Raw genomic sequence first — 10406 nt, 5'->3', positions numbered from 1 at the left:
CACGGGAGCGGCCCAAGAAATGACAAAAAGGCAAAAAAGAAAAGAAAAGAAAAGAAAAGTGACCCTAAAGCATTTTTCATTGCCTGAAACATGGGGGTAACAACAAATCACTGAAGAGGAGGAGGGGTCAAGCAGAGGGCATATGGGAGCCCCCCTAATGGGACCCTGTCCCTGAGGCTGACCTCTCTGAACAGGGCCCAAGCCCTGTGACAGTGTGATCCAGGTCCTTGTGCTGTGGCAGACAACTCTAGGTCTTTGTCTCCCCAAACTGGGCAGGATGATGGGAGAGCCCCAGGCTGCGGGGTTCAGCCTTCCCCCAGGGCTGGGGATGGGCCTGTGGCTTTGGCAGCAAGTGCGAGAAGCAGTTTTCACTGTAGCCTATAGGATCTCCTGGGAGAGCCACTCTGCGGTCCCCTTTTTGGGCATCTGGGGTAAGGGAGGCAGACAGTGATGAAGCTCGCTCCCAGCTTCTATCCACCTTGGAAGCCTGGGGACTGGTTTCCTTGCTCATCTCAACCTTTTTGTAGGGTGAGGGCTTAGCCCTGCCCTACTTTGGGTCTCTCCTTCCACATCCCATTCATGACAAGGATGCATCTGCCACCAAGAAGGACTGAGAGGTGGCAGAAAGCAAAGTGCACAGGGAACTCCCAGAGAGGGATGCAGCCCTACTTCATGGATGAGGGACAGGAACAAATGACGGACAAATGGACCTCCTGTGCTGCCTTAGTTTCTGCTCTCCATCATGGAAAGGAAATGGAGACGAATCCTAAACCTGTGATTGCTGTCCTAGAGCTAGGAGAGCAATAAGATTCCATTGCCTTGGCTCCTAAAACTCTTCTCTGTTGACTTTTCCTTGTTTGAACAAAAGAACCCCTTCTCTCATATGTCCCCTCCTCCCTCTGGCTCTCCTTGTCATTCTTAAGTGTTGGGGTGCAAAGGAAGAGGGACCCCGTCAAAGATCTTCTTCATTCCCTGCCCCTAGAACTCTGCTCAGCAGCCCCCGCCTGGGGTCTAGAGGTCATTCTGTAAAGAACCCTGTTCTGTTCTTAAGTTCTTTTCTTTTCTTCTTCGTCTTTTTTTTTTTTTTTGGTTTTTTGGGCCGCACATCACAGCTCATGGCAACGCTGGATCCTTGAGCAACCCAATGAGCAAGGCCAGGGATCGAACCTGCAACCTCATGGTTCCTAGTTGGATTCGTTTCCACTGCGATGTGATGGGAACTCCTTAGTTCTTTCCTTGAGGTTGGTTCCCCACTGGCCCCGGCACCTCCTTGGGCTCTGGTTTCAGCCCTTCTCTCTGGGAGGTGAGGGCAGCAGAAGGGAGGACGCTGGTTGGCTTGATTCCCACTGCCACCCAGGCCTCACCTCACCCGCTTTCCATTGGGAAGCTCGGGTCCCGTTTAGCTTCACACCAGATCCCAGGGCAGCAGGCACGCAGTGGGGCTGATCAGTCAAGAGGGCAGTTTGCCAAGGGCATTTTATTCACGGTCTGCAGTGGAGTATTACAGAGTTGACGGGGCCAGTTCTCCTGACCTCAGGTGCCTGGGTCTTGGGGACAAGAGGGGACAGGAGCTCCAGGGTCACAGAACTCAGAGAGGTGCAGGGAGGGGCAGCAGAGAGACAGGAGACCAGCCTGGATGAGGGATGTGGGCCCCAGAGAAGAAAGGAGTTGCCCTGAGCCTCAGGGACAGAACAACTCCTGACCCCTTCCCAACCTAGTCTCTGAATTTCCCCCCTCATGTGAGCAAGTATGGGGTCCCTCAAATGATGGAAATTTTATTCTCCTCTCCCTCAAAAAAAAAAAAAAAAAAAAAAAAGTGGGGGAGTTCCCTAGGGGCCCAGTGGTTAAGGATCTGGTGTTGCCACTGCTGTGGCTTGTGTTGATTCTGGGCCTGGGAGTTTCTGCAGGCAGGCACGGCCGGGGAAAGAAAAAAAGAAAAAAAAAAAAAAAATGGAGATTAACAATGTTTCTTGGAGTTCCCGTCGTGGCGCAGCGGAAGCGAATCCGACTAGGAACCATGAGGCTGCAGGTTTGATCCCTGGCCTCACTCAGTGGGTTAAGGATCCGGCGTTGCCGTCAGCTGTGGTATAGGTCGCAGACACGGTTCGGACTTGGCGTTGCTGTGGCTGTGGTGTAGGCTGGCCGCTACAGCTCTGATTCGACCCCTAGCCTGGGAACCTCCACATGCCGGGTGCTGCCCAAAAAAGACAAAAGACAAAGACAAAAAAAAAAAGTTTCCTGATTAGCAATTTGGTGGGAGGGAGCGCTCTGCCTCTCTTTTCCTCTTCCCCACATATGCTCCTTTCCTTCCATGCCCTCCATCCCTTTGGTTTCAACTCTATCCCTTCAAAGCCTCCTGCAGCTTAAAGCTGTTTCCACCCAGGGGGAGGTGCAAAGCCAGAAGGGAGGTAGACAAGAGGAGAGATGGGGTTGGAAGGACCCCCACACTTCGCATCTTCCGCCCCGGTTAAGGAGGATCCAGGGGCCACACTGCTTTAAAGTTCTCCAGATCGCGGGACCCGGGGTTTTCCTCTCCAGGTTTGGGCCCCCGCCTTTCTGAGGAGAAACCCTCCCTGGGATCCATCGCGGGATCGGGCTTTACCTCCAGCCCCTCGGGCCTCAGGGACAAGAGCCGGAGCCTCTCCCCAGCCCCCTGGGCCAGCCCGGCCAACAGAGGGAGCCCCGGGAAATGCCGGGTCGCTGGGGGGCGCGCGGGCTCTGGGAGCAGGGCGTCGGGCGTGCAGGATCCTGGGAAGGGCTGCTCTACGGGGAGAGGGGGCAGGAAGGGCCCTGAGAGGCGGGGCCAGTCGGAGGGGACCGGGGGTGGCAGGGGCGGGGTGAAGGAGGCGAAACTGGGCAGCTCGTCTTGGGGGCTCCCCAAATGGCAGCAGGGGCCGAGCCGGCAGGGGGCTGGGGCAGAGCCAAGTCCAAGTCCTACAGAGAGAGAGAGAGAGAGGGAGGGAGGAAGGGACAGAGAATCAGCGAGTGCCCAATGCTGGAGCTGCCCCCTTTCTGCACCCATGTCCCATTTCTCTTTGCTCCTGCTTGAAACTTTCTCTCCCCACCCCGGGTGTTCCTTCCTTTTTTTTTTTCCTTCTTCAGATTTCCTCGTAAATGTCATTTTCCGGGGGAAGTCTCCGAGCCTCCCCAGCCTGGGTGAGAGCCCCTGGCTACCCGCCTCCTACCCCCTGATACACTCTTCCAGGGCTCTTCCTTGAGAATCAGGAGTTGTTTGTGCGAATATTTAATATGTGTGCCCAACGCTGTGGGAGCAGGAGCTGTTTGTGTCTTACTCTGGATCTTGGGATTCAACCCAGCCTGGTGTATATATTTTTAAAGGGCTCAATAAAAAAGTGCTGGATAGGAGTTCCCTTCATGGCTCAGTGGTTAATGAACCCGACTAGGAACCATGAGGATTCAGGTTCGACCCCTGGCCTCACTAAGTGGGTTAAGGATCCAGCATTGCTGTGAGCTGTGGTGTAGGTTGCAGACATGGCTCAGATCCTGCGTTACTGTGGCTGTGGTGTAGTCTGGCAGCGGTAGCTCCAGTTTGACCCCTAGCCTGGGAACCTCCATATGCCACGGGTGCGGCCCTAAAAAGAAAAAAAAAAAAAAAAAGGGTGCTGGATAAATGGATGAAGATATTTTTTGCTGTAATACAACGGATCAAGTCTTCCCTCAACTTGTCCCTCTAGCAGATGGCTGTGGTTCTGGTCTAGTTGGGCAAAAACTAGTTGTGAGGCCCTGGGTTTGTAGTTTAAATCAGACCTATGAAAGGGGAAGGTAGGAGTTCCCGTCGTGGTGCAGCAGTAATGAACCCAGCTAGTATCCATAAGGATGCAGGTTCAATCCCTGGCCCAGCTCAGTGGGTTAAGGATCCCAAGTTGCCGTGGGCTGTGGTATAGGTCACAGACGCTGCTCAGATCTGCAGTGCTGTGGTTGTGCTATAGGCCGGCAGCTGCAGCTCTGATTGGACCCCTAGCCTGGGAACCTCCATATGCCTCGAGTGCAGCCCTAAAGAGCAAAAAATAAGGTGGGGGGAAATAGTAAAAAACGATCCTTCATGAGGAAAACCAGGGAGACCCCTGGCAGAATGGACCCTCTCCTGGATCACTCTCCTTTTCCTTGGGTCCTTAGAAGCGGTGGAGACCAACATCCCCCGGAGGTTTGTGTCAGAGACCCACAGCAGGAACAGGCATGTGGAGGAGATGGTGCTGGTCGCGCCCCCCCACCCCCCAAGCCCCGGCCCTGCAGCTTCCCAGCCCCTGGCCCAGTCGTGCTGGCCACTCTTCTGCCCAGAGGCAGCTTCTGCTCTTGGCACCAAAGGCTCTGCGTGAAGCTGGAGTGAGGGACTGGCACAGCTTTCTGGAACCCCACTCCAGAAGTGGGGCATGTGGCTGCCACTAGCCTCCTGGTGACCTAAACCTGCTTAGTGTGCCGCAGGGCCCAAGCACAGGCTGGGCCTGTGTACCCGCCAGGGCAGGGAGGTGCAAAATAACTCATTCCAAGCTGGGGCTGGCCAGGGAACACTTTTTTTTTTTTTCTTCCCCTCATAGTTTCCCAAAGAGAGAAGCTCTGTGCCCAAGGCATTCCCAGAACTGGGAAGGGGTGGGTGGGGGTGGAAGAACAGGGAGGGCTCTTGAGGTGCTGTCTTGCTCCAGGCTGTCAGACCTGTGGCCCTACGAGTCCCGGCAGGCCCTGGGCTGCCCCACGCCCACAGCCTCAGCTGCGCTTACCCGGGCCCAGAGCCAGTTGCCCTGCTTTCTCTGGGAGGTGGGACCTCTGGGCCTCCAGCTGTACTGGAGTGGGGCTAAGGCCAAAGGTCTTTCTTCCATGAAAGTGCCTGGAGTGGAGGGAGAGGACTTGGACCTCTGCAGAGGAGCCTCGGGTTGACCAAGTGTCTCTGTGATCTTTTTCCCAGAAAATCTGATTTTGCCTCTTCCCAAAAACCCTGGAAGCGCTGGCCTCTGCCTGCATTTTCACCCTCCATCACTCTGTACTGCCACACTGGCCTGCTCCCACTTCCTCTTTCCTGCCCCAGGACCTTTGCACACTCTGTTCGCTCTGCTTGACATACTCTCCTTCCTCCCTCTGAACTAAGCTGGCACCTATGGACATCCCAGCTCAAGTGTCACTTTGTCAAGAAGGTCTTCCTGGATAGTCTCTGCACCCTGAACTTCTCTGTAGCAGTTAGCAAAGTGATAATTACTTGTCTGTTTGTTGGATAAGTTCCCTTGTGGTGCAGAGGGTTAAGGAACTGGCACATGTTGCAGCTATGGCAGGTTCAATCCTTGGCCTGGGAACTTTGTGTGCTGCAGGCACAGCCAAATAAAAAATAAAATAAATCATCCTACTTGTCTATTTGTTGGATTATTTTTAAAAAATTATTATTATTTTTTTGTCTTTTGTCTTTTTTAGGGCCGCACCTGCAGCATATGGAGGTTCCCAGGCTAGGGGTCTAATTGGAGCCGTTGCTGCTGGACTACGCCAGAGCCACAGCAATGCCAGATCTGAGCTGCGTCTGCAACATACACCATAGCTCATGACAATGCCAGATCCTTAACCCACTGAAGGAGGCCAGGGATGGAACCCGCAACCTCATGTTTCCTAGTCGGATTTGTTTCCACTGCACCACGACAGGAACTTCCTAATTTATTTTTTACTTTGCACATACTTTTTATCTTATTTGTTTGTTTGTTTGTTTACTTTATTTATTTATTTATCTTTTGGGGGCCACACCCATAGCATATGGAGATTCCCAATTCAGGGGTGTAATCAGAGCTACAGCTGCCAGCTTACACCACAGCCACAGCAACGCAGAATCCGAGCCACCTCTGTGATCTACACCACTGTTCACAGCAATGCTGGATCCTTAACCCACTGAGCAAGGCCAGGGATCGAACCCGTGTCCTCGTGGATACTAGTCGGGTTCTGCTGACCCAGGACAGAAACGCCTATTTTGTTGGATTATTAACTGAATGTCTGCAACCCCCCTTCTTGTCCACAAGCTCTATAAAGGCTGTCCTGCTCACCGTGGCACCACCAGCCCTAGGACAGAGCCTGGCACATTGAACAGGAGCCCATGAACTATCTGTTGAAAGAAGGAATGAGTGAGCCTGGGAATGAGTGAGTGAACTGCATCTTCCCAGTGTCTCCTTGGTTGGGCTTCCTTCTCCACCCCCGGTCCTCGCCTTCATTCTGGCCCCATCATCCCCCACCTAGATTATCTTCAAAAGCCTCCCAACACCAGTTGCAAGCCTCCTCCACCCCAAACACTGCATACAATTCAAGTTGTCTTTGTAAAATAAACACTTGGATGTGCCTCTTCCTCCAGGGCTGCGCTGGCCCATGGGATAAAGTCCCACCTCTAGGCCTTCTGTGGCTGGACATCTGTTTGCCTTGCCAGCCTCATGGCTCACTGGCCTCCTTGTCCCTACTCTCCTCACCCGCCTAGCTCTGATGGTGCAAGCTCTCAGCAGATCTTCAGATTTCCTATCCTCACTGGCAGCTTTTTTACTTTACAAGTGCTTTGTCCTCTTCCTGGGCATCTCTCTCCATCTTCTTTACCTGCTCAGGTATAGCCTCCTCCAGGAAGCCCCAATGCACGTGCATTCCCAGAGCATCTTGTGCTTCCCTGGATCTCAGCACTGGTCACTGACCATCCTCCTGTCTCTGTTCCCCATGGGTCTCCAAGCATCTTGAGGGCCATCCTTCATCTCTGAACCCCACACCCAATAAATAGCTGGTACACAACATAGGTTTGTTGAGTGAATACATGACATATTATCCCTTGACTCATGCCCCCTCTTCCTTGTGCTCAGTCAGGAGGGTCCTCCCTTCCTCTGCTTAAGATTCCCTGGGCTGGGCCTTCTCTTGTGGTGCAGTGGGTTAAGGATCTGGCATTGTCACTGCAGTGGCTCAGATTGCCTCTGTGACTGGGGTTCAATCCCCAGTCCAGGGAATATCCACATGCCATGGGTGCAGCCAAAAAATCAACAAATAAAAAAAAAAAGATGCCCTGGGCCCTCCCGTGTCCCAAGCACTCACGGTGGATACTGTTGCTGCTCCCCTTCTTGTCCCTAGAGGCCTCTGGTGGCCCTCGAGGGGTCCGCTCTCCGGCCAGCTGCTCTGCCATGGCCCGATGGGTGGACAGCATGCTGTGCAGGAGCTGGGGGAGGAGGAGGAGCAGGTGTGGGTGTGGAATGGGTCCTCCCGGGCATATATTTCCCAGGACACAATGTTTCTTTTAAGGACCAATCACTAAAACAATGAAATACTCTCAAAATGGCTGTTCAGTCGCCACTGCCTACCCTTGCCTGAGCCCCCACACCCTTCCCTGTGATCCACCATTAAAAGGGTCTTGCCTGGCACAGAAGATGTTGCCCCCTCTCATAGGCAGGTGCTGTACCATATGGATCATTAAATACATGGCGGTGATTTTGAGTATCACCTGTTGCCCTGGGTGGGCACTCGGGGACTAGGATGCGGAGGGAGGGGGGGCGGGAAGAATCGTCAAAGCTAATAGGCCCTGGAGGCACAGAGGAGGGCTGGGGGCCTCCTGGACAGATGGACAGGGCCTGGTGGAGCCCTGAGGACAGGGGCTACCATCATGCCTACCTCACTCTGCACGCCCATGGGCACCAGTGCCGGGCGAAACAGGGCAGGGGCCCCCAGCAGCAAGTGGGGACTTGGGGGTGCCCGCAGCTCCCACAGGGGATAGTTGACTATGATGAGCTTGCTGAAGTTGAACTTGTAAGTGAACCTTTTGCCTTTGGTCTTGTGCAGGATCCTCTTATTGTAATAATACCTAGAGAGTCCAAGGAGGAGAACAGAGAATTGACCCAGGGGTGGGGAATGGAGACAGAGACCCAGCCACATCCCTCCTCCCCAGGCCGGCAAGGCTGAGCCCGAGCTGTTCCTGGATAACCACTAGACCTCTTAGCACACTCCAGGGTGCTTCCCAAGCCTCGGAGGGGCAGGAATCAGACCTGAAGGGGGTGCCAGAAACCACAGCCCTTTTCTTTGAACTCTGCCCTCTCTGGCCACGTTGGCTGCCTCCTCTCACCTCAGGGCCCGGCTCAGCTTGTCATAATTCATCTGTGGTTTGCACTTCCTGCGGCCCCAGAGGCGGGCCACCTCGTCGGGATCCTTGATGACGAATTCCCCGTATTCTCCCTGCTGCCAGGCGATGACATGGCGGAACTCCTCCTTCTGCAGCAGCTCCAGGATAAAGTGCCACAGCTGGATCTGCCGGGAGCCTGGGGATGACTCGGCTTTGTAGGCCCAGTCGGGGAAGGCCAGGCCTGGGGTGGAGAGGAGAGTGAGTGGCTGTATCTCCTGAGGCCTCAGTGGCACCGCAGGGATGTGGCCGGGGCACCTGGCAGAGGCTCACCTGAGATCCAGGAGTTGCCAGCGATGGCAGGGACACCGTCGGCCATGCAGCCACAGTGCATGATGTGCTCCGGACGAGTGAGGGCTGTGTCTGGGCCTGTGGGGAAAAGGGTCACCGCTTAAGAGGAAGGGAAAGAAGAAGGCAGGGGAGAAGGAGGCCAATGATGAAGAAAAGAACAAGGAGGGAAGAGGGTGGCGGAAGAGAGACTGAGGCTGGGAAGTGGGTCTGAGGAAGGATGCTCCCCCAGAGCCAGGCAGGGCCCAGCCTCCTCCGGGGACTTCCTCACCAGTTAGGGGCTGACCCAGGACACGGGGCTTGAGGCTGAGCTGCTTATATTGATGGAGAGGAATGCAAAGGGTCCTAGATCCTGCCCCCGCTGGGGGATTTAGACAGAGAATAAGATCTCTTCTCAAGGCTTAACAGGATTGGGGTTTTTCCCAAGAGGAGACAAGTGAAAATGTAATTAACCGCTGGCTCTTTCTAAACCTTGAGTGGGAGGAGGTGACCCATACATAAACCCATACTTTGATAGTACTTTGGACAATTTTATTTTATTTTATATTTTGTTTTGTTTTATTTTTGTCTTTTCCAGGGCCTCACCTATGGTATATGAGGGATCCCAGGCTAGGGGTCTAATCAGAGCTGTAGCCACCAGCCTATGCCACAGCCACAGCAATGCTGGATCTGAGCTGCCTCTGCCACCTACACCACAGCTCCTGGCAACACCGGATCCTTAACTCACTGAGCGAGGCCAGGGATCGAACCCGCAACCTCATGGTTCCTAGTTGGATTCGTTAACCACTGAGCCACAACGGGAACCCCTACTTTGGACAATTTTACATTTGAGAAGAGCAGGGGCCTAGCAGAGAGCCTAGCAGAGTGCCTGGTGTTTCATGCTCAAGAAATGATTGTTGAGAGTGCCTGTTGTGGCGCTGCGGAAACAAATCCAATCAGTAACCATGAATTTGCGGGTTCGATCCCTGGCCCTGCTCAGAGTTAAGGATCCGGCGATGCCGTGAGCTGTGGTGTAGGTGGCAGAGGCAGCTCGGATCCAGCGTTGTTGTGGCTGTGGGGTAGGCCGGTGACTATAGCTCTGAATTGACCCCTAGCCTGGGAACCTCCATATGCCCAGGGTGCAGCACTAAAAAAAAAAAAGAAAGAAATGATTGTTGGCAGGTTCAGTGACTAGTGATGAATTTATAAAGGGTGTCACTGTGTGTTTAATATTTGCCTTCCCCCTCAGAATGTCAGCTCCCTGTGGTCAGGGACCCTGGCTGTTGTTCATTGCTGGCTCCCCAGATCCCATCCTAGCCCAGGGCCTTGGAGTCATGGGGCTTCTTAAATATTTATTGAAATTTTTTTTTTTTTTTGGTCTTTTTGGGCCGCACCCGTGGCACATGGAGGTTCCCAGACTTGGAGCTATAGCTACCAGCCTACACCACAGCCACAGCAACGCCAGGTCCGAGCTGTGTCTTCGACCTACACCACAGCTCATGGCATCACCAGATCCTTAACCCGCTGAGCGAGGCCAGGGATTGAACCTGCATCCTCATGGATACTAGTCAGGTTCATTCCCCGCTAAGCCATGATGGGAACTCCTGAATTTGTTGAATGAACCATAGGCAAGGAAGGTGAAATCTTGCCGGTTCCAAATTTGGCTTGGGGGTGGGATGGGGAAAAGATGGGGGAATGAGTCCCAGTGAGATAAATTTGCCTGACGTGGGCCAGGGGAAGCCAGGAAATGTCTAAGTTTCAAAGCCTTCTTGATGGAGCGGAGGGTGGTGGGAAAGGCTGGCTTCCACTGTTACTAGTGGAAGATGAGCTGATAGGCCAGAGGACTGAGGAGGGACAGCAGAAGGATGGGACAGCAGAATGATAGGCCTGTTCCCCGGGCTGGGCCAGGATGCTGCAGAGCTACTACCTAAGGGTTTAGGAATACTCATGAATGGGGGACCGGCTCACACCACCTGGCCTCTGGGTTTCCATCTCTGATGCAGTTGGTGTGAGGCAAGGG

The 10406-nt window shown here is 53.9% G+C and overlaps 1 protein-coding gene across 1 annotated transcript; it reads right to left on the bottom strand.

The window, feature by feature from the left end:
• On the bottom strand, window positions 2453-8453 carry ETV3L (ETS variant 3 like). The gene is made up of 5 exons (XM_001929495.3): window positions 8393-8453; window positions 8066-8303; window positions 7618-7807; window positions 7048-7168; window positions 2453-2934 (listed from the first exon to the last, which is right to left on the bottom strand). Exons 1-5 carry the CDS (start codon window positions 8451-8453, stop codon window positions 2468-2470), a joined length of 1077 nt encoding a protein of 358 aa, XP_001929530.2. The 3' UTR covers window positions 2453-2467.

The sequence above is a fragment of the Sus scrofa genome, chromosome 4, assembly GCF_000003025.6.
Source record: "Sus scrofa isolate TJ Tabasco breed Duroc chromosome 4, Sscrofa11.1, whole genome shotgun sequence".
In the NCBI taxonomy this organism is placed as follows: Eukaryota; Metazoa; Chordata; class Mammalia; order Artiodactyla; family Suidae; genus Sus; species Sus scrofa.
Note: the sequence above shows the minus strand (reverse complement) of the source record. Positions and strands in the feature narration are given on the sequence as shown.

What these genes read in the sequence shown, in the direction of transcription:
- ETV3L (XM_001929495.3), bottom strand. Translation starts at nt 8,453, where the DNA reads ATGCACTGTGGCTGCATGGCCGACGGTGTCCCTGCCATCGCTGGCAAC. An exon ending in TGGCAACTCCTGGATCTCAG is followed by an intron (nt 8,304 to 8,392) that starts GTGAGCCTCTGC and finishes TCTCCACCCCAG; the next exon opens with GCCTGGCCTTCCCCGACTGG. An exon ending in GAGCAGCAACAGTATCCACC is followed by an intron (nt 2,935 to 7,047) that starts GTGAGTGCTTGG and finishes CTCTCTCTGTAG; the next exon opens with GACTTGGACTTGGCTCTGCC.